Here is a 24,212-nt window from a genome sequence, read left to right as displayed (position 1 = left end):
GAATATATTTCTGTTATATTCAAAACTTCTTATTTTACAAGACCAAATGACACTCCTTATATAGAAGATATTACAAACATCATTATAACCCATTATATGCCACTTACATATTATATATTACCACTATCTACCACTATCATATTATATACATGCCACTATCTACCACCAACACCACTATCATATTCTATACATGCCACTATCTACCACCAACACCACTATCATATTCTATTCATGCCACTATCTACCACCAACACCACTATCATATTCTATACATGCCACTATCTACCACCAACACCACTATCATATTATATGCATTAACACAAATTTCCAGCACTCCCCCTCAAGCTGGTTTGAAGATATCTTCCATAGCCAGCTTGCTAGTCAGCTTATCAAATTGCTTCTTGTGTAGTCCCTTCGTTAGCACATCAGCTAATTGTTCACCTGTTGGAAGGTAGGTCATACAGATTATGCCAGCATTGATTTTCTCCTTGATGAAATGTTTATCCACTTCTATATGTTTTGTGCGATCATGTAGAACTGGATTATGAGCTATAGATATAGCTGCTTTGTTGTCACAATAGACCTTCATAGGTGTCGGGTGAGAAAGTTTTAATTCTTCAAGAATTCTTTTAATCCACATTACTTCACAGATTCCATGGGCAACAGCTCTGAACTCTGCTTCTGCACTACTTCTAGCTACCACATTCTGTTTTTTACTCCGCCATGTAACTAGGTTCCCACCTACAAAGGAGCAGTATCCGGATGTTGATCTCCTGTCTGTAACACTTCCTGCCCAGTCTGCATCTGTGTATACTTCAACTTGAAGATGTCCATGTTTCTTGAACAGTAAGCCTCTCCCTGGAGTTCCTTTCAAATATCTTAAGATCTTATAAACGGCCTCAAAGTGCTCTGCCCCTGGTGAGTGCATGAACTGACTTACCATGCTGACTGCAAAGGCAATATCAGGCCGCGTATGAGACAAGTAAATCAATTTCCCGACAAGTCGCTGATATTGTTCCCTCTCTTTGACTTCTTCAGCCTTAGCAGCTTGTAACTTCAAGTTAGGCTCGATCGGAGTCTCCACCATCTTACAACCAAGCATACCTGTTTCTCCAAGGAGATCAAGAACATATTTTCTCTGATTAACGAATATACCTTCCTTGGATCTTGCAAATTCCATTCCGAGGAAATACTTGAGAGCTCCCAGATCCTTAATGTGAAATTCTTTTGCGAGTTTCTCTTTGAGGGCTGCTAACTCTGCTTCATCATTACCAGTTAAAACGATGTCATCAACATAAACAATCAAAATTGCAATTTTACTGTTTTTTGAATGTTTATAAAATATTGTGTGATCTGCTTGACTCTGCGAGAAGCCACAACTGATAACTGCCTTCCCAAAGCATTCAAACCACGCTCTTGGTGATTGTTTGAGTCCGTATAATGACTTGTTCAATCTGCATACTCTGTCGCTTCCAAGTCTCTGCTCAAATTCCGGCGGTAGGCTCATGAACACCTCCTCTTCAAGATCACCATTGAGAAATGCATTCTTAATGTCAAGTTGATGTAGAGGCCAATCTGAATTTACTGCAAGAGATAACAGTACTCTGATGGAATTTATTTTAGCAACAGGAGCAAACGTCTCCTGATAGTCGATCCCATAAGTTTGAGTGAAGCCTTTAGCCACCAGTCTCGCCTTGTATCTCTCAACGCTTCCATCTGCGTTACATTTTATCGTAAACACCCATTTACACCCAACTGTTTTCTTGTCTTTGGGTAGATCAACTATCTCCCAAGTACCACTTCTCCTTAAAGCATTCATCTCCTCCATGACTGCTAATTTCCAATTCAGATCATCCAATGCTTCCTGTATATTTCTTGGAACAAGTGTGAAATCCTAGATGTGAAAGCTCTATGGTTTTTAGACAGTCTTTGATAGGAGAGGTAATTTGCAATAGGATGTTTAATGCAATTTCGGACACCTTTCCTAATTGCTATAGGAACATCAAGGTCGGAAATAGAAGGAATAGGATTACCTAAAATTTCGATGCCAGAACTCGGGTGGACATTCGGGTCATTAGGATGGACATTCAGGTCATTATTCTTCAGATGAAATCGCTTCCTAGTATAAACCTGAAGCTCAGGATTTAGATCATTTTGTAGTACTTCTCCCCCTAAACAAGAATCTTCTTGACTAGGCACCATAGAACTTGGTTCTCCTGAGTGATCATTATCAGACAGATGTGGTTTTTGTGTAGGATAAATGACATTGGGGAGCGGGATAGAAATATCCCAAAAACGGTCTTCTACTCCACTTGTCTCCCCCTGAAGAGAAGTGTTGGGGAAATAGGATTTTGTTTCCACAAATGACACATCCATACTCACATGAAATTTCTTGGTTTGAGGATCGAAACACTTATACCCCTTTTTGTTTGAGGAATAACCCAAAAAAACACATTTTATAGCACGGGGGTCAAGTTTTGAACGAAATTGACTAGGAACATGAACATAGGCAGTACATCCAAAAACTTTGGCGGGTAAATCAGAAAACAACCTCGTGTCAGGAAAAAAAGCTTTGAGACAATCGAAAGGTGTTTTGTATGTTAACACCTTTGTAGGCATCCTGTTTATCAAATAAGAGGCTGTTAAAATTGCTTCACCCCATAAATATTTAGGAACATGCATGTAAAACATTATAGCACGTGCAACTTCAAGTAGATGTTTATTTTTTCGTTCTGCAATGCCATTTTGTTGAGGGGTATCCCGACATGTAGATTGATGAAAAATTTCCTTTTTTTCCAAAAACTCACCCAACTGCTCATTGAAATATTCTGTTCCATTATCAGAATGTAAAATACCAATTTTGGTTTGAAATTGGTTTTCAATCATATTGTAAAAATTTGTGAATAAATTTTTCACGTCAGATTTTTTATTCATCAAATAAATCCAACATAAGCGGGTATGGTCATCAATAAATGTAACAAACCATCTTTTACCAGAAAGAGTAGTGATTTTAGAAGGGCCCCAAACATCACTATGAATCAAATAAAAAGGTTTGGAAGTCTGGTAAGGTTTTGGCAAATAAGTAGAGCGATGAAATTTTGCAAAAATGCAACTTTCACAATGAAAAGAAGAACAATCAATCCCTTGAAATAATTCTGGAAATAAATGTTTCAGATAAAGAAAACTAGGATGTCCTAGCCTATAGTGCCATAGCATTATTTTTTCTCGAACAGAGATTGAACTAGTACTATTAAAGCTCTGAGCTTTTTTATTACTAACAGGTACTTCATCAAAGTAGTAAAGACCTTCAAGCATCCTAGCACGCCCAATCATCATCCCCGAGTTCTGGTCCTGAAATTCACAATGGGATTCAAAAAATGTAACACGACAATTAGAATCCTTAGATAGTTTACTGACAGACAAAAGGTTACAGGCTAAGTTGGGGACGTGAAGAACAGCATTGAGATTAATTTTCTCAGTTAGTTTAATAAATTCTTTTCCTGCAATAGGTGAAAAACTACCATCGGCTATTCTGATTTTGTCATGACCAGAACAAGGGAAATAGGTACTAAATAAATGGGAAAAACTAGTCATGTGATCGGAGGCACCGGAATCTATGATCCACGGAGAGAAGTTTAGGCAAGAGAAGGCTTTAGGATTTCTACCTGTTTGTGCCAACAAAACACTAGGAGTACCGGATGAGGAGTTGGATTTTATCAGCTTTAAGAGTTGATCAATCTGCTCTTTGTTGAAGGGACCTGAATCGGCTTCATTAGCGGTAGGAAAGCCACGATTCTTCTCTCCTTGTTTGCTGCTTTTCCAGTTGACAGGTTTGCCATGGATCTTCCAACACGTTTCGCGTGTATGGCGAGGCTTGTTGCAAAAATCACACCAGACCCGTGGCTTATCATCAAACCTGCGCTGGTAATTTGCAGCCTTGTTGGCCGCAGCATCGCTAATTAAAGCAGAAATTTCAATTGATTCACCAGTACCTTTTTTCTTAAGCATGACGCTCCTTCGGCTCTCTTCCCTTCTGACTTCGGCAAATACTTCGCCAATGGATGGGAGAGGAGGTCTGCCAATAATTCTTCCTCGCACTTCATCGAACTCAATGTTGAGGCCGGCAAGAAACTTGTAAATACGGCTGTCTTCCACAGTTTTCTTGTGGTGGTTGCAGTCGTCAACCGATTTCCATTCGTATGTGTTGAAGATGTCAAGATCCTGCCACAACCTTTTCAACGAATTGAAATATTTGGTGACGGAATCATCTCCTTGACGAATCTCTCCCAACTTCAAAGTTAATTCGAAAACTTGAGATTGATTTCCTAGGTCAGAATACATCTGACTAACATTATCCCACAATTCTTGTGCAGTAGGATAGCACATGTAATTAGAGCTTATATCCTCCTCCATAGAATTGACCAACCATGTCATAACCATGGAGTTTTCAGCGTCCCAACTGTCGAACAGCGGATCATTAACAGCAGGAGCCTTCTTGTCACCAGTGATGTAACCGATCTTTCCTTGCCCACGGATATACATCCGGACAGATTGTGACCAGCGGAGAAAATTATCACCATTTAGGCGGATGGTGGTGATTTGGACAGAGTGAGAGTTGGACGTTTTCACCGGAATGGCAGCGGCAGGGGTTGAAGTGGTTTCGGACGTGACTTCCGACATGGCTATGACGGTTTTAGGGCTGCTGCGTTTTTTGTTGCTCTGATACCAACTTAGAAAATATGAGGAAGAAGAACTCCGAAAATATGAGGAAGAAGGAATATATTTCTGTTATATTCAAAACTTCTTATTTTACAAGACCAAATGACACTCCTTATATAGGAGATATTACAAACATCATTATAACCCATTATATGCCACTTACATATTATATATTACCACTATCTACCACTATCATATTATATACATGCCACTATCTACCACCAACACCACTATCATATTCTATACATGCCACTATCTACCACCAACACCACTATCATATTCTATACATGCCACTATCTACCACCAACACCACTATCATATTATATGCATTAACACAAATTTCCAACAAAAACATGAGTCAAACACATGTAAACACCAATTTTATGGTGAGAACTGTTAGCACATCAATTATTCTTGGAAATTGTGTTCTGGATATTGGCCCTGTTTGGTACAACTTAATTTCAGCTTATTTCAGCTTTCAGCTTAATTTAAGCTATTTTGATGTGTTTGGTTTAGCTTATAGCTTATAGCTTATAGCTTTGTGGAAGTCAGAAAACAGCTTATTCTTTGAGTGGGGCAGGAGATGCTTTAAGAATAAGCTGGAAATCAGCTTAAGCTGAAAGTTATAAGCTATAAGCTGTTTAGGCATAAGCTATAAGCATTTTCCCACAGCTCTACCAAACAGGGCCATTATAAATTTCAAGGCTTGTCTGCTCTGCGCATATTTTTCATGAATATTAGTAACTTCTTCCTTCTTTTTTTTCCAAGTAACTTCTGTGTTTAACAGATTGGCTACCTGTGCACACCTTTCATATTTTTTTTCATTGAAAGTCACATCTACCTTTCTGTGTGTAGAAAAGTAATGCTTCGAGTAGATGCAAAGCAGGGAGCTCCAAAAGAGGGAAACTCTCCTATTGAAAACTTCCAGGTAATCAGTTCCACAACCAGCTTATTTTTACAAAAATCAGGATGGCCATTGTTTAAGGATTGCCGTCTCCTTATAGACGATGCCTATATTTGTTAAAATTCAACTTCAAATGTCAGGATGATCGGTTGCTTATTTTCTTGAACCAATGTAGAGTGTACTATGAAACAATGGGCTTCCCGCAGACCAGTTTCCTTACAAATTCCTGGCACCTTATTAGTCATGACATGTTGGATTATGTAGCTCTATACTGCTCATATCTTTTCTGGCCGAAAGTGATGGCAACATAGCAAACAAAATACCTTGATGTTGAAAGCTACTGACAGGGAAACAAAGAAGAGCACTTCTTTAAATTTCAAAGCCTAACATCTCGCCATTAACACTTCATTGACCTCACCTTAATTCACCATTTTGTTGAGGGTATGGTTACTTATTCCAGACCTTTACTAATAAAATGAAGAAAGGAAAATGCTTGATTGCATGATTGTAGCACAGAAATTAAAAAAATGGACATTTTATTGAGTAAGAATGCTGCAAGTCTGCAACATAATGGAAAAGGATAAGGAAGTATTATTGTTATAAGTTACACATCCTGGAATAATTTGGTTTGTAGAGGGAAAAAATTGTTTGCAATAAAATAAAATTAAAAACATTGATTACTAGGAGATATGATTCTAATTATCATTTAATTAAGAGTCAACTGGCTTTTCCCTTCAACATTCTAGTGTTAAATTAATCTCTTTTAACATGTGAGAAAATCTTTGTACTTTGCTTATATTATATTCCCGTAGATGACTAGACAATATTGTACTTACGTGGATCTTCTTCATATTTTAAGTTCATATGCAAATTTATTCTTCTGCTTCCTAATATATGTGAGAGACTCCAAAATTTAGCCTCATGAAGAGAACCTTTTGTTCCTTTGCCCCTCTTTTTGGGGTTCTTTCTTTGCTCTCTCTCACTCTCTCTCTACACACACACACACACACACATACTTTTGCAAAGATACCCTTGCACTTTGTAAAAGCACTTGTCAATTTGTAAAAACGGCCTAATGGTTCTCATTGTTGATTAGCTTATTTAAGTCTGCAAATGATGCTTGGATATCTATTTGCAGGTGGAATTCAACATATTGATGTGCATTATCCCTAAATGTGATTATAATATGAACTAATATCCACACTGCACATGGAAATCTACAATTAATTTGAACTTTGCTATGTTAGTTGATCTCATTACTGAAGAGTTCCAATCTGTGAAAAAGCAGTTTCTGTGTCCTCTGTGGATTAGACATTAAGGAATTTCTTTTCTTTTGTCTTCCCCTATCAAAAAAGTAAAAATAAAAAGAAAGGGGGGATATTTTCCAGTGACCCTGGTGACCTGATTGTGATTTGCATAACAGCCAAGCGGTACCTTCTATCTTGCAGGTAGAGATCTATCCCCTAAAGATACATTTGACTGAGACACTGTACCATATGATATGGGAGTATTTCTTCCCAGAAGAAGAACAAGACTCCCAACGGCGGCAGGTTAGTCCTTTTGTGCTTTTGAATTTATTTGTTATCTTTCTATTGTAAACAACTAATACAATTGGTGATTCACACCGTAACATCCAGGAAGTTTGGAAGGTTTCGACTACAGCGAATTTAAAACGTGTAAAGAAAGGTTCATCTATGCTTGAAGCTTCTGCATCTAGCAGTCAATCAACAAAAGAAATTGAGGTTTCCTCCAAGCTAAACACCCCTCCCTTCACTTCTGCTGCCAGTCAATCTTCTCTTCATGTTGATTCCTCTCAAGTGAGTTTCTGGAGCCTATCATTTCACTTTCAATGATTCTTTCTGACTGATTTGATGATCTTAATGTGTCAAGGGAATAGAAATGGTGGTGATGTGAGACAATTTTTAACAATAAATGTTTTAATAGGCCTGTTTGTTGCCATGATCTTTAGGACATATTGTAGGGCATAACCTCAGCAGAGAACTTTTTTTCTTTTTTTGTTCCCCAACTTTTAGTCATGTTTATCATGCCTGCATTAATGTTACTTTTCAGGCATCAAAGTTGCAGAACCTTAAAGCTAATATGGTTTGCGGTTCTACCCCCGAGCTAAGACGAACATCATCGTTTGACAGAACATGGGAAGAAAATGTGGCTGAATCTGTGGCTAATGAACTTGTATTACAGGTTCATTCATCAAGCATTTCTTCATCAAAAAGTGGGCCCCTTGGTGTTGAACAGCAAGACGAACCCACAAAAAATAAGCCAAAAGAGATTAAGCCTACTAAATTGGGTCGTTCCTCTCATGAAGAAAAGAAGGTAGGAAAGACACAGGATGAGAAAAGATCTAGGCCTCGAAAAATGAGGGAATTCCACAATATCAAGATAAGCCAGGTTGGTTCAGTCTGCTAGCAAAATTTAATCCATTGTTTTCTGTAGTAATGATGTTGCTTTTTTAATGATTGTCTACATCACAATGGAGTAGGTTGAACTGCTAGTTACTTATGAAGGACCTCCGTTGTCTGTCACCGAGCTGAGGTTGCTGATGGATACATTTCACCGTGTTGACTTCACTGGAACTTGGAGGCGACTATTCTCACGTGTTAAGAAGCATGTTATTTGGGGAGTCCTAAAGTCAGTCACCGGAATGCAGGTGCGTTATCTGCACATATATTCATTTTTATTTTGTTTTAATGGATAAATATACTACCTACCATTACAACGCGCGTGAGTTCCCAACTTGGGCTCTCTCTGTTTCATGGGCAGAGTTACAACATGTCCCCCTGCCCCTCCCCCAAAACTCCCTGGCACACTGTAGCTGTAAATCTTTCCCAACCGATTGTGTTACTTTGTGAAGATTCCAAAAGTTCTATATTGTTCTCTTCCCAGCTTCACAGCAATAAAATAATATTAATTTTTTTTTTGATAATCAACAACAAAAATTTCTCTCCATCCGCAGAACCCAAAAAATTGCGAAGACAGCACATGACCATAGCAATTTGGCTTTCTTAGATCCTCCGAAAGTGCGAAAATCAACCAAGAGCATATGCGCACTCCTTTTTGGGGCTACCTACATAACATTTCCCAAAGAAAACAATCTATGCCATAAATTCAAAGCGGTTGGACAATGCAAGAATAGATGATCCACAGATTCCCCATTCTAACAACACAGAATGCACCGCTGAGGATTTAGAAAACGATTAGGTCTCCGTTTCTACAAGTATCATTTGTCAAAATGCCTCCATGAACCAAGGCCCACATAAACACCTTTACCTTTAAGGGAGCACAAACCTTCTAAACTTTTTTACAAAAAGAAACACGAGGATTATCAATGATATAATTAAAAAAAGACTTACAAGAAAATATCCCGGGCGAATGAAGAGCCTAAACCCTCTTGTGCTCTAAAAGAGGAGATAAAGAAAAATGATCGATTCTAGACAATAAAGAGGTCAATTGTGAGGCCTCCCTATCATTAAGATTCCTAGAAAAATCAAAATTTCAGGAAATTGGAGCCAAAAGTGAACAAGCCATGGAAGCAATTGAAGAATTATGAGATCGAGCCAATCTATAAAGATGTGGGAAGTCAGCAGCAAAAGAAAATTGACCCATCCAAACATCCTTCTAAAATTGAACTAGTTCCCCATTGCCCACCCTTACAGAAAGATGATGATACCAACATGTGAAAATTTGAGAAATTGACTTCCAAGGAGCACGAAAGTTACCTCTCAGAACCACCCGTGAATCCCTACCATTGTCATGAGTCTCATATTTGCTTCTTATAACCGCATGCCAAAGTGAATCAGTCTCAAGGGAAAATCTTCATAACCACTTGCCAAGAAGGGCCAAGTTCCTGGCCAAGATATTACCCGATAGCCAAACCCCCTTTCTCCTTAGGTAGCGACACTAACTCCCAATTTGCCAAGTGATCATTTTTCCCCTCATCCTTGCCGCCTTAAAGAAAATCCTTCATCAACTTTTCTAGTAACCTTGCCACCTTAACCGGAACCTTGAATAAAGATAAATACTAAATACCTCTCAAAACAGTCTTAACCAAAGTGTATCTATCCCCACGTGATAATAAAGCCTTATTCCACCCTTCCAGTCTCTTACCAATTTTTTTTACAACTGGATTTCAAAAAACTTCACTCCTAGGATTACCCCCAAGTGGAATACCCAAATACTTAAACGGAAGTGACTCTTTACCCCATCCTAAAAGTGTCGCCCTGAGTTGAAGCTGATCTTGCTGCATATTAATCCCACTACACTATTTTTTCCCAAATTAATCTTAAGCCCTGAAATAACCCCAAAAAGTCTCAAAATCGAATAAAGATTAACTATCTGACTTTCATCTCCTGAAGAGAAAAATATGGTATCATCCGCATATTGTAAATGTGTCACACTAACTCTATCCCGCCCCACCTCCAACCCTACAAAAAGACCTACTTCTTTAGCTCTATCGACCATCCTTCCAAGTACATCAGCTACCAAAATAAAAAGAAAAGGAGATAATAGGTTCCCTTGTCGAAGTCCCCATGAAGCTCTAAAGAAATCCCCTGGTTTACCATTAACTATGACTGACATATTACAAGTCGCCACACATCCCCTAATCTAAGATCTCCACCGCCCACCATATCTTTTCTTGTCCATTACAAAATCCAAAAACTGTCAATCCACATGATCATATGCCTTCTCAAAATCTACCTTAAAAATAAGTTCCTCCCTCGTTGAATTTCTATATTCCTCCACTACTTCATTTGCCACTAAGGCAACATCTAAGATTTGTCTTCTTTTCACAAAAGCCCCTTGCGTCCTAGACACAGTATCCCCTAAAGACATCCTTAATCGTTTTGATAAAACCTTCTCCAAAATCTTGTAGAGTATGTTACGAAACTAATAGGCCTAAAATCTCAAATTCTTACAGCATTCACTTTCTTAAGAATTGAACAGATGAATGTAGCATTTGAGCTGAAATTAACAACCCCCAACCCATGAAATGCCAAAAACACTCTCAACAAATCCCCTTTCACCGCCTCCTAACAATCTTGAAAGACGGCCATGGAAAAACCATCCGAACCTGGAGCTTTGTCTCTCTCACAATCAAAGACCGCCTCTCGAATTTCAATTTTATCATAAGGCCTTTCAAGCCATGTTACAGTTGCCTAATCAATGGATCTCCACTCAAGCCCTTCAATCCCCGGTCTATTCCCTTCTTCCTTCGAATAAAGCTTAGAATAAAAATCATAAATGCCACTGATAATCTGATTCTCCCTTTACTCCACTACCCCTAGACTTAGTTCTAATCTCTTGATGAACTTCTTCTTCCTTTTCCCGTCTGCAACCTTGTGAAATTTTTTGAATTAACATCCCCTTCCTTCAACCATTTGATTTTTGCTTTTTGATCCCAAGAAATTTGCTCCCTAAAAGACAACTCTTCCAATTTCAATCTCAACTGAGATCTTTCCCTTCTAAATGACTCAACTAAACCCCCTTGCGACTCCAAGGCATCTAACTCTTCTAATCTACTCATCACCTCCTTTTTTTGAAGACTCCAAAATCCCAAAAATCTCCCTATTCCAACACTTCACCTTTTCCTTGACCATCTTCAACTTTCTCATAAATTTAAAACCTTCCCATCCATGACAATTAGCATTGGTCCACCATTCCTCAAAATTTTGTTTAAAAGATGTATGCTCCAGCCACATATTCTCAAATCTAAAAGGCATCGGTCCCCATTTTAGTGGACAACTTTCTATCACAATAGGACAGTGATCTGAAACTAATCTAGGTAGCGATTCCTGTCTTAAATTGGGAAAAACCCCTTCCCATCCCAAGGAATATAAAAATCTATCAAGTCTACAACACACCAAATTCTCTTGAAGATTAGACCAAGTAAATCTTGTATTACACAAAGGAGGATCCACCAACTCACACTCTTTAATAAACAAGTCAAAGTCCCTCATACCCCTAGTTGTTCTAATCCCATTAAGTTTTTCTGAGATCTTCCTTACCACATTAAAATCCCCCCTTAAACACCACTTTGGTGAACACAACCCAAATAAACCATATAGTTCCACCCAAAAATCCTTTCTCCTAGAATGACAGCTAGGTCAATAAACCCTAGTCAACCACCACTCCGTATTGTCCAAGTTCCTAAACCTAACTGATAGTGAAAACTCCCCCACTATAGTTTCACACTTAGAAACGACTCTCTCATCCCACAATAACAAAACTCTCCCTAATCTACCAACTGAAGGCAAACACACCCATCCCTTATGTCTAACACCCCAAAGACTTTGCATGAACCTCCTATCACATACTTGTACTTTAGATTCCTGCAAAACAACTATGTCCGGTTGATGACTCATTAGAAAATCCTTAATAACTCTCCTCTTTTTCCAAGAACCCAAACCCCTCACATTCCAACTAATAATCTTCATAGAGAAACATTTTCGCCCCTAACCTCCTCTTGTCTCCTCTCATAGTTAACTGAACTTGCTAAATTCTTTAATTCCCTTACATCCTTTTTACTATTCTCACCTTCCTTTCTGACAGCTTTCTCCCTCGTGGACCTATTACGCATCCTAAAAGACCCAAAACTATCCTTAATTTTAACTAGTGACAATCCCATGACCTGAAGTAATTGCATAAAATGAGGTACCTCATTCTCCTTGATAGGGCAAGTCTCATACTTGCTCAACTCCTTCAACCATCTTTCCGTTTCCTCCTTCCCTTCACTAAAAACCTGACCCCTCTTGTTACCCAAGATTCCACCCTGATTTTCCGACACTATGATAGACTCATTCGCAGTGGCCCTCGGAATTTCAGCAGTAACCCCTTGCACAACAGAATCAACTAATGAGACTTCAAGAACAGGGCAATAAGAATTGGATAGATGAAGCAAAGAAACCCCACCCCTAGCCACTTCCTCAGAACAAGAAGAGTCTGGAATAGCTTGTACCTCTTTCTGAGAAGATGAAAATGTTAAATCTTGGTTAAAGGAAGGATTGACCTGATTCATAGATTCTGAAGACAAAAAACTGTTGAGCTACTTGTGTACTTTGTGAAAAAAGATTGATCACTGCGCTTACCCCAAACCTGTCGCAAAGCTTGTACAGCCCAAGAGACACCTTCCAAATCTATCTTCAGAGACTTCTGAGTCTATTCCTCTCAATGACCTCCACTAGACCTCCTTTGGATTCATTATCCACCTGAATGATAATGAGTTTCTTTTCGATTCGTAACTCAGAAGCTCTCCTGCTATAGACTCTCAATCTCGCTCTCTCACCCATGACCCTCTCACCACCATAAAAGAACAATATTAATTACTATTGTTAGTTACCTTCTGGCGCATCTTTATTAATTTTGTCAGCAAGTGAATTCACAGGCATTATGTTCACCCTATGAAGCATGGTTACTCCGAAGGAGTACTAGGTATTTACCCAGTACTGATATGCATACTCGTACGGCTGCATGCGTATTGCGTATGCAAAAATACTTTGGGTACAAAATTGTAATGGGACTGGTAAGGCATGGGTATGTTTTGAGTACTTCAAGGCATGAATGTAATTTTTTAAAAATATAGGGTTCGTGGAACAATTGTATTGTGCCTATTTTTTATTTTTTATTTAAAAAAAAATTATAAGAGTATTTTTGCAATTATCAAAAATTTAAAAATTACGTGGGTTATTTTTACCATTACAAAAATATTTTAAAATTATTACATCATGATGTACTATTACAAATTATAAAATTTATTTTTTTATGGATGTACCGGACTGTACTTGCGTCCTTCTATATCAGCATACCCATACCCATGCTTCCTTCCTTGTGTTCACCCATCCGAAAAAAGAAAACATTGACATTCACTTCCCATTGTTGGGGTTACTTGCTCGCTTGGTGAGCAATATCTCCTTTAGCACTAACATACTTCTCAACTTATACGCAGGGTAAGAAGTTTAAAGACAAAGCACCGAGTCAAAGGGAGTCCAGCAGATCTGGTGTTCCAGACAATGATCTTAACTTTAGTGACAGCGATGGAGGTGGTTCAGCTGGGAAACCTGGTCAATACCCAATATCGTGGGCTAAGCGTCCTAGTGATGGAGCGGGCGATGGATTTGTCACCTCTATTAGGGGCCTTTTCAATTCTCAGCGCCGCAAGGCCAAGGCATTTGTGCTGCGGACAATGAGGGGTGAAGCAGAGAATGAGTTCAGTGGTGACTGGAGTGAAAGTGATGCAGAGTTCTCTCCCTTCGCTAGGCAACTAACTATAACAAAAGCTAAGAAGCTTCTTAGACGGCACACAAAAAAGTTTCGCTCAAGAGGACAGAAAGGTTTGTTAGAGGCTCGTTTCCATTTTATCCAACCTCCTTTGGTTTCTTGACATGGACCCAAAACCTCAAAACTTTTATCTGCCACATTTTACAACATTGCAATTACAAGCTGAGTTCAAGTAGTTCGGCTACTATCCTCGTGTATTGAGGAGAATGGAACGAGGGCTAGTAGATGCATTTTCATTGGTGTCATCCATACTGTCTTGAAGTCATTTTTAAAACCTTTTGGGTGTTCTGAATTGAAAAGTCTAGCCTACATTTTTCTTTAAAACTCAGGTATTAGGGAGAGGGAAACTGAAGTCTTATAAGTAGCACAGATGGGGCAACTTTAGGCGATGTAGAACACATTACAATACACCCTCCTGGACCACAACATATTGCCAGACAAACAGCACACCAATCACAAACATATAGTAGCCAGACAAATGGCACACCAATCACAGGCCCAATTAAGTTTTGATACCAAATTGAAAAGCCCAGCCTACACTTATCCTTAAACTCCAGTTATTAAGAAGAGAAAAACTAGAGCCTTATAAGTAGCACAAATGGGGCAACTCCAAGTAATGTGGGACACATTCTAACATTCTGTAATTTCAACCCAGTGTGCCACGTTCTTGCTGGGAGCTTCTATTTTCACACAACAGTTCACGCACCATTTTCCATTCAGAAATCAACTTCCAAACAAAAATCAATGGTTTGGAAATCAACTTCCAAACCAAAGACATAGCTGAATCATAAGGTTTTGCTTGGAAGTAGATGTCCAAACCAAAAAAGTGAGATAATGTGGTATGTGGAAATAGAAGATCCAGTCCTTGCTATGAACCTACATGAAGTTGGTTTCTTCTATTGTGCTCTAGACGATTTGAACTCAAAAGAGATATTCTAACTCTCTGAATGATCATTGTTCCTGCACCAGGTTCATCTTCCCAGCAGAGAGACTCACTCCCATCATCCCCGAGGGAGACCACGCCATTTGAAAGTGATTCTTCTACTGGATCTTCACCTTACGAGGATTTCCAGGAGTAGAGGCGCCTGAAGTCATTAAACTCGGTATATTTCTTCATCGGTTAAAGGAGAGTTGTGCAAAGATGAAGGTTTTTTTTTTTTTTTTTTTTTTTTTTTTTCTTTTTTCTATACTAAGTCCCCATCAACCTGGGGATGCAAAGCGGGGAAATTTTAATGGATTTGAGTTGGGACCTCTACCTTTGGAAGATTCGAGATTTTTCCAAGCTATGTGCATATAAACGCAGGCCCAAGGAACTGCTTGCGTTGTGAAGTTGAAAGGGTTACTTATGATAGCCGACAATGGAAAATCAAGACTCACACACACCCTCTCTCTCTCACATTCACATTTAAGAGAGTAGTTGTATCGGAGGAACCATCCTCCTCAAAGCCCCACTTATATATATTACTTTTATATCCTGCAAGATATGGGCTCTTCAAGAGTTGCATGTACAATTTTGTATAAACAGCTGTATGTATATGTTGATAATAGAATAAGTTCTCTCCCTCTCAAGTACACATAAACTAGATCCATTCAATAACGTGATGCACAAATTTAGGTACACAATTTCAGATGTATTGGTTCAATGGATCTGTGTTAGATGTCTTGCACCAGCTCAGCTTGCCTAACTGATGTCTTCCAGGATTTTCAGATACTACTAAACTAATTTATTCCCTCAAAACTGTTCAAGTTGAAACTTTCAGGTTGGTGTTTTCCCTCTTTACCTTTTTATTTTTATTTTTATTTTGCAAGTAATTGTGCTGGAAGTTTATGCACACGTTTGTTTGTTCTTCAGATTTGTGAAACTTCCACAACAACTGTTCTCCATGGTTTTTTTTATATAGAACCATTGAACACACAATAAAAACAGAGACAGAAAAAGGGCATTAGTTCAAAATTCACCCATTTTCAAAATATTGTAAGTACATTTTACCCATCCAAAAGGTTCACAGGTCAATTGCCTTGGGTATATTTGTCAAATTGGCTATAAAAACAAAAATAAAAAAAACAGAATAGGGTTTATATCTGGAGAAATTAAACACTATGACAAGTACATTACCAATGCACATTGAACCAAACTAAAGAGTAAATAAATAAAAGCAGAATTCAATAAATTCTATTAAAAAAAAAAACCCTAAAAATGATAAATATATAAAGACTGATTAAGGCACTCCAAACATCATCTTCCAACAACTCAATACACAAACAAGATCCTACCAATTAATATCAACATTCAAGCATCCCAGATGTTCTAATGTCAGGTGGAACCAACGGTGTTCCTCTCTCTCTCTCTCTGGGTAGTGAGAGAATCACTGCATTCTGGACGCATGTCATTTGCCATTTTGAAGCTACGAAAAGTTATTGCTTATCCGATGAGTTTCAACAATATTTGGCCTGTAAATAGCAATAACAACATAAGAGAAACTAAAATAACAGGGTATTTACTTGGAACTTAAGAAACTGTACCTACTAAACAAAGTTAGCAGGAATCTCCATCTCAGTTTCTGATGCACTTGCGAGCTCGACAAGAGTTTCCTGCTCATTCCAAAACTTGATGTGAGAGAAATTGTAGAATTACTCAAAAACAATCCCCATCCCTACTACCACCAAGTTTACTTCTTGATTTGTTGTAAAGTTAAATGATTTTTAATTTTTAAGTTACATAGCCGAATTCTCACATTACAGGGAAAGATGTAAGAAACATAGGATAGGATCAAAATGCCCAGAAATCAACACTCCAATAATTTCAATTTTGAAGTTATACATGCCCAAATTCTCACATTACATGGAAAGATCAAAACAGACCAGAAATCAGCACATCTTTAACCATTCATTTAAGTTATCGTACCTGCTCATCAAGGTTGCATGAAGAATTGACAATCCCCATTGGCGAACTATTTGGATGATCTTCAGCAGTATCCTGCATAACACAGAGATGCATTATTTAATCACACAATCAGATATCACCTAAGGCTGTGTTTGGTTCATGGAGAGGCAATTTCTGACTTGAACCCATGCCACCAGGGATGCTAATGGCAAGCCTTGATAAATGCTTTTAAGTCAATTTTTTGGCAGTAAACTAACATTAGTAGTTAAGCTTGTACAGCCACATGTAAGTATAATACATATACATCTATGGGAAATTGTCAAATTGGCTAATTTTAGAATTGAGAACATACTTCCTCGTCTGGATTGAGAGAAGGATTGTCAGCTCCTCCTGTTACAGCCCTAGAGGGATCTTCAGGAGTTCCCTGCATACACCATGGATCAGGTCAGAAAATTCCAAACTTCTCCATTCACTGACAATTTCCTTGTAAGGAACCAACAGAAATCATACAGGATCACCCTGGTTTCCAAAGAAATTTTCTCCTTCCATGATTGAAGGCTTAATGTCAATAGGTGTTTCCTGCAAATCCCAAACAAAATCTGGGTTCAATCAAAGATCTCCAACATTATGAATTGTTATTATATATTTGGCAACAACAAATTTATGTTTGACCATAGATCCAACTCTCCACGAACCCCGAAAAAATGGCATGAAACGTACCGGTTCTATTTGGTCCAAAGAAAGATTCCTCCCTCCCTTGTTCAGATCTCTCAGAGTTCCCTGCAGAGAGTCAATTAAATGGTGAAATAAAACAAGACGTTACCACAAACAAAGACAAAAAATAAAAAATAAAAAAAGTAAAAGCCATGATTTGTAATAACAATGATCCAACAAGTGAATATAACAATTTCAAGACAGGTCAGAACATGAAGACCATACAGAACTATTTTTCTCAATTGATGACACAAGAATCACCATCAACAACAGCTTCAGCCCAAGTTACCCAAACCATTTATTGTTTGGGCAAGTGGAATGGGAAGCGTGGTACACCACATACTCCAAATGCAATAGAATAGTTCAGCTTACATTGATTACATAATTTAAAGAATACTACTTAAGTGTATATGGATGCAAGTGTACTTGAAAAAGTATATCTCAAATTGTAAATTGCTAAAAATGATATCAGTTTCCATTTTTCTGTTTTTGAAATCAGACAAAGAAAACAATACCAAACAAGCCTTTGGTGTTTTTAAATAACCAAGTTTCACAGAAGCCTGAAGAACAAGGCCTCTACCTCAGCTTTTTGACGGTGACCAAAACTACATCCAACCATCCCATTTGAATAAACATTAATCAACTGAATTCATTTAGTCCACATGCATGCAAATCTATGGCCAACAAAGCAATGGGACCGGGTTCATTTTTAATCCGAGAGGGGTGACCTCAGGAACAAAGAAGTAAAAATTTTGATGACCAAGACTATACAGACCTTATTTGCCCACATAAGTCCGCATGCATTGCAGAGTGTCCTTGGTCCAGCTGGGCCACGACGCATTGCAGGAGTAGAATTTTCACTAACACCACAATGATGACATCTTCGAACGCTGAAATATTGCAGAATAAAAAATTCCCATAATGCTCACAGCAATAATTAATTAAGATGATAGTGAAATATCATTTTATACGCCGAAAACAGCAGTGTCAGATTCAGGTTGCAACTCACACAGTTTCTGGACGAGGTGTGCTATCTTCTTGAGGGCAACTATTAGGAGAATCCCAACAAGCAGCCCCTGGACTCTTTTTCAATGAAGCAAACTGTCCATTCTTACGATGCATCCTAATAGAATAAAACATATGAGATTTATGCACGAAATAAATAACCATATCCGAAGAATATACATATATTAGATTTTGATTGGCAGTGAATGCAATCCCTATTCCACCATTCTCTGTTAGAAGATGTGCCAATACTTTACAATTGTGCCTCATCATCTTTGGCATATAAATAATTATTGTTATATATGACCCAATTACACTTCAAAGATAATTAAATTAGCCAGCCTAATGATACATTATTCACAAACAGCACCCCAAGTGCTGTAACCATCTCTTACCTTTGAGCAACCTCCTTTCGCACGTTGTACCTGATTTTCTTATCAAAGCATCTCTCCTTTCGTTTTTCACGGAACCTAACTAGGGAGGCAATTCTTCGTGAAAGATTTGAGCGCTTTGGGTTATCATCCAAATCCTAAAAGTATTGCAGATAAAGCATGAATACAAATTTAGGAAATGCAAAACCGTTGCCGTCAATATTTCCCACTTCAAAGTTACCTTATTATTCTGATCAAACGGAACATCAATTGTAGGCACACCAGTAGGTATTTCACGCCCTCCCAAAAGCAAGAGCACAGCTTGCACCTGTACATTTTCAATAAATAATAAATTTGAATACAAATAAACATAATAAGAGATTTTGTACCATATAAAAATTCCAGATAATTATGAAGTAGTGGACCAATAACACAAACAGTTGAGAAGACACATAACTAGAATAAGAACAGTAGAGGGTCCTTGACTAACTCAGTTCATGTACATTGAGTCATTACAGTTGAACCTATGTTGACTTGGGTGATGATAATACTCATCTTGCGATAATCTTAGTGCAAAATAAGACTACAAGAGAGAGGCATTACAAGGGTCAAAGCTACTCATGATTGAATAATGAGACAATAATAAAAAATAAAAATAATAAAAAAGTAACTCATGAATGTAAAAAGAAATAGAAAAATTCAAGAAATAAAGGAACAAGCATTGTTTTTTTAATCAGAGAAAGCAAATGATGAAAAAAACACAAAGTTAGGGATCTCTTGCAAGTTTTACCAACTCTCTAATGAATAAAAATATTAGTCTCAATTTTCCAAGAAGAATATATATATATTTTTTAACTCAATTTAGGTTTTAGAGCGGAAGGACATTTATAAGAATCTTAAAAGTGCCCTTCACGTGCCTATGTTTGGTCTTCCGTTCTGCATGAGTTAGCACTAAATGAAAAGGGGTTGAAGTTCCTGCACATTTGATGATCACGTACATTCACGCTTGAATTGTGTAATATATAAGTATTGTACAACCCTGCTATTCTAGTCCAACCATCCCAGTAGCCCCAATTGCCCGTTGATGCTCCAAAATGTATGTGCTATCTTCAAAAAAGTGATTTCCAAGCTCTTTGATTCTATGTTTTGGTTCCCCAAGGTGAAAAAAGCATAATAAACCAAAATAGGTAAAATAACACCAACCCAAGATATATTAATTGCATGTAAGACCTCTGTAGGGGCATTGCAGTATGCTACAACTGACAAATTCCTGGAGTTAAGCAAATAAAAAGATGGTTCAGAGGACTGTGTGTGTGTGTGTGTGTGAGAGAGAGAGAGAGAGAGCGAGAGAGAGATTGGAATGATTATTCTGGACAAAGAATTCCCAGCAGTAAACAGAGACACCTTTAGGAAATTGAACTGATGGCAAGCTACAAATCATGAAGTTCAATAAAAAAATGATCTTTATTGTTTCATGTCACAAGCTATATAAAAATTATTATTATTATTATTTATGTATTTATTTTGCATCTTTGACAATCAGGCAATTTTCATGAGGGTTCCAAGATGTTCACATAAAATAAATCACAAATTGGGTAAAGTATAATATTCTAAACACAAGAAGAGGTAGCAACAGAGCAACTAATTCTATATCAAAGGTTGACATCATGAGAGACAATCTTGAGTTACATCCAGTAAATCATGTTACTGGGTTACCACCTTCGGTCACATATATGATATAATCTACACATTCGTAATTTGTTATCTTCATTCGAAGCAAAAGAAGGAGAATGGGGGGGTGGGGTTCAATTTAAGACTCTCATAGACCCATCATGAGAAGCAAATGCCAGCTCCAAATACTCCACAAAAAATTGACTCAAGGCTCATTCCCATTATCACAGAAAAACACAGTAGTCAACTTGTTAGCACAAAGATAATTCTTCTGTTACAATTTTTCAAATTAAACTAATAACAGCACCAACAGTTAACACAGAATCCAGGAATAGCAAACACAATACAGTACAGTTATGAAACATTATGAATAAGTACTATATGAAACATAATAGAAAAATAAATAAGTACTATATGAATATTCTGTTCAACAATAAAGAATCCTCAGACTAAAAGTCATTAACTTTACAAAAATAGCAACTACAAGGACACTCAATGAGATTCTTCAAACCAAACAATCACTAATCCCTATAAAAAATTAATTAAAAAAAACACACACACACAGAGGCATAAGAATTGTAGTTCTTCTCACAAATGATTCACGCAATAAATTGTCTTCAATTCATTGTATCTGCTTCAATTTTTATTTTATTTTATTTTTTAAAATTACGTCCGTGCAATCGATTGAACCACGAAGCCATGATAGAATTGAAGATGAACGAACCTTTTCAGGCGTAACAGCAGGGAACACATAAACCTCTCCTTCAAAAGCGAGAGTGAGCTCACTAGTCCGAGACGCCACCACCACACCACCACTACCACCATCTCCGCCGCCGTGACGGTGGTGGTCGGAAGCATTCACGGAAGTCACGTGAGCTTCCTCCGCCTCATCCATAGCATCATCACCGCCACCATCGACGCCATCCTCGTACTCGCCGTCGTCGTCGTCCTCGATCTGTATCGCCGGAACTTGAGCGTGCTCTTCGTAGGGACGAGCTTGAAGTGGCTGTGGATTCGCCGCCTCCATCACCACTCGAACAAGAACAAGAACAACAACATCAAAGCAAAAGTTGAAGAATCAAAACTCGAAACTCTCCGCCCTGTTTCATTGGAGAAGCATAATCAGAGATTCCAGAGATACCAAAACCCTAACCCTAGATTGAATCCAAAGGAATTGAAGCTCGCTAGCCCGACAGAGCGAACCAAACCAAAAAAAAAAAGATAGAGAGAGAAGAGATGACGATGAAGAAGGAGACAAGGGCTGCGAAAAAAAGTACCCCAAAATAGCAAAGATTTGCAGGTTGTGCCCGTGTTTCCTTGAAGAGACTCGAATAAGTAATTCTTCTTTTTATTTTTTTAATTAAAAAAAATAAATAGAATGTCTATTTGTTGTCTGAGGCCTATTTTGGGAACAATGGTAAAAAGCCAGTTTTTTGGTTTTTTGGCTTTTTTTAGCCAAAAAAATCTGCTTTTTTACCCAAAACAATCCAGCTTTTTGCCAAAAAAGTCACCAAAAAAGTCAAAAAGTCAAAAAGTCAGCTTTTTACCAACTTCCCAAAACACGCCTGAGAAATTTCTGTTAGTAATTAATTTCAGGTTATTATTTTCTGAAAACGGTAATTAATGAATAATAATAATGAATTACAGTTTTCACCTTTCTATTTGACAAAATTTTCATTTTAACACTTATTATTTTTAATTTTAAATTTTACGAGTCTAATTTGCTTTGTGTCAATCAATTTGACAATAGTTTCTAAAAACACTTTAAAATCTTAAATTTTATTTCTCTTTAATTCCTACTGGCATATTTGGGAATTCAGATGCTATAAATAACTTGCTGTGAAGTTCATTGAGAGCTTTTTTTTCAGGAATATTTTAATGATTTAAATTGTTCAGATTGTAAAATTTATTGAGTAAATTATCTATACAAAAAAATTTAGGTTAATTGAAAAACTATGGTCTCATAACAAAACCACATTTATTTTTTAAAAGATAAACAGTTAACATGTTTTAATAATTTTTTTTTTTTTTTTAAACAATGAGGAGTTGATCGTGGAACTATTGATATCTGATTAACTTGATTTTTTTTAGATAATTTGTTTGATAAATCTTACAATATAAACGATTCAAATGATCAAAATGTATCTAAAAAAAACTCATGAGCCTCGCAGAAGGGCTGTTGTGACATAGGACTTTTCTTAAGTGTGCAATTTACACCTTATACTTACGCCTTTCTGTTTGCTGTCCTATTTTATATTTACACCTTCTATTTATACCTTTTGTGTTAGTTGCACATGGTGTATAACCTTAAGGGATTGTACACCATAACAGCACCCTGCGACATAAGGCACACTAACATCCCTATATCCTCATTTTTTTAGTCACTTCTAATTGCGGTCAGCCTCCTCCCCTTTTCTCCTCTGACCCTTCTCTCCCTCCCTCCACAACCCCCTCTTGCATGTGTAACTTTCTGAGGCACATTTATTTTCAAAGGTAGAATTGAAAAGATTAACAGTAAGAAAATTAATTAAAATTGTATATATTTTGATGATAATTGTAAAAAATTAAAAAATGCCCAACGTGTAAAAAAATAAAAAAAAATCCAAAAAAAATAAAACAAATAAAATAATGATTTTTACTTAACAAAAAAATATAAAAAATTAAACATTAATGTTAAAAAAATGCCCAACATGTAAAAAAATAAATAAATAAATAAATAAAATAAAATAATTCTAGTCCTTGGAACTATTTTTCTAATATCATCTCCACCTCTTCCATTCCAATCCCCCTTCCAAGACTTATCCTAATATCAAGGGATTAGGAGTCCCCTCCTCATCTCTCAAAACAAACACCCCATATAATGAGTCCTATTTAACTATCAATTTCAATCCCCTCCCTATAACTCCAAACAAACGGAGCGTAATCCCCTATCATCCATTCATGGTCGTATCTTATATATTTCGACATCTCTATTCACTGTCTTTCTATTATTTTTATTTTTATTTTTTATATTGTTGTTCATTCTGACCACTATGGTTTCTATATTGTTGTTCATTCTGACCATTATGGTTTCGTTCGCGAAGCGAGTTGACTTTTTGACTTTTTTGGCTATTTAGGAAGGACTTTTGGTTTTTTTGTTTTTTTGTGAGAGAAAATGTAATGATTATGGGTTAGATGTGATATTTTATCTTATTTGACTAAAAAACTTATTTTATTTTTTGTGATTATTTTAATCCAAAAAAAATCTTAAACCCAACTTTCCAAACATAGGCTATATGTGACTGTCTCTCTCTCTTCCTTCACATATATTTTTATGAAAAAAGATCCGGATCCCCTCCAGGGTGACCCCCACAACCTTCTATGGCCTGTGATTAACCAGATTTTTTTTATTTTTTTTTTCTCTTCCTCCAATCACCAACCCCCACATGTGTGGGGTGGTGGGGATTGATGATTGAGGAGGTCTCAATCACTTCTGTATTTTTTTTTTTCTTTCTTTCTATTTGGAATGGTTAGTCATGCTGTCGTCAGAGTTAAGGTCTGAGATGGATTTGCGAGGGAGAGAGAGTAGGCATGATAATCAGTGAGAGAGATATGGAGGCATCGCGTGGTAAAGAGAAGCAACCAGTGGCAAAAGGGACGAAAAGTGGTTGTG

General features: G+C 37.3%; 2 protein-coding genes across 12 annotated transcripts in view; one reads left to right on the top strand and one right to left on the bottom strand.

Annotated features, from left to right (window-relative positions):
* Positions 1 to 15,495, top strand: part of SAB (HYPERSENSITIVE TO PI STARVATION 4) — a 56,645-nt gene extending 41,150 nt beyond the window's left edge. For all 6 annotated transcript variants that reach the window (XM_082921748.1, XM_082921751.1, XM_082921753.1 and 3 more), the window contains 7 exons: positions 5,575 to 5,647; positions 7,072 to 7,173; positions 7,261 to 7,440; positions 7,694 to 8,032; positions 8,124 to 8,291; positions 13,584 to 13,968; positions 14,885 to 15,495. In XM_082921748.1, the coding sequence (XP_082777874.1) occupies positions 5,575 to 5,647; positions 7,072 to 7,173; positions 7,261 to 7,440; positions 7,694 to 8,032; positions 8,124 to 8,291; positions 13,584 to 13,968; positions 14,885 to 14,994 (1,357 nt within the window). In that variant the 3' untranslated portion in view covers positions 14,995 to 15,495. The remainder of the gene's footprint in view (positions 1 to 5,574; positions 5,648 to 7,071; positions 7,174 to 7,260; positions 7,441 to 7,693; positions 8,033 to 8,123; positions 8,292 to 13,583; positions 13,969 to 14,884) is intronic.
* Positions 15,496 to 15,858: 363 nt separating this feature from the next.
* On the bottom strand, positions 15,859 to 21,958 carry LOC114285993 (GATA transcription factor 24). 6 transcript variants are annotated; one of them, XM_082921756.1, is made up of 12 exons: positions 21,838 to 21,958; positions 21,285 to 21,660; positions 19,131 to 19,217; positions 18,914 to 19,047; positions 18,523 to 18,636; positions 18,289 to 18,403; positions 17,520 to 17,579; positions 17,310 to 17,378; positions 17,152 to 17,223; positions 16,821 to 16,892; positions 16,439 to 16,507; positions 15,859 to 16,396 (listed from the first exon to the last, which is right to left on the bottom strand). In XM_082921756.1, the coding sequence occupies exons 2-11, from the start codon at positions 21,585 to 21,587 to the stop codon at positions 16,442 to 16,444; spliced, it is 1,092 nt and encodes a 363-aa protein (XP_082777882.1). In that variant the 5' UTR covers positions 21,588 to 21,660; positions 21,838 to 21,958; the 3' UTR covers positions 15,859 to 16,396; positions 16,439 to 16,441. The 6 variants fall into 6 exon arrangements, with proteins under 6 accessions (XP_082777882.1, XP_082777880.1, XP_082777881.1 ...); XM_082921754.1 differs by having other exon boundaries at positions 15,859 to 16,366; XM_082921755.1 differs by having other exon boundaries at positions 15,859 to 16,366; positions 16,443 to 16,507.
* Between the last annotated feature and the right edge of the window lie 2,254 nt (positions 21,959 to 24,212).

This window comes from Camellia sinensis, chromosome 3, assembly GCF_055761805.1.
Source record: "Camellia sinensis isolate YWXY chromosome 3, ASM5576180v1, whole genome shotgun sequence".
NCBI classification, from domain to species: domain Eukaryota; kingdom Viridiplantae; phylum Streptophyta; class Magnoliopsida; order Ericales; family Theaceae; genus Camellia; species Camellia sinensis.
This window is presented reverse-complemented; position numbering and strand designations above follow the sequence as displayed.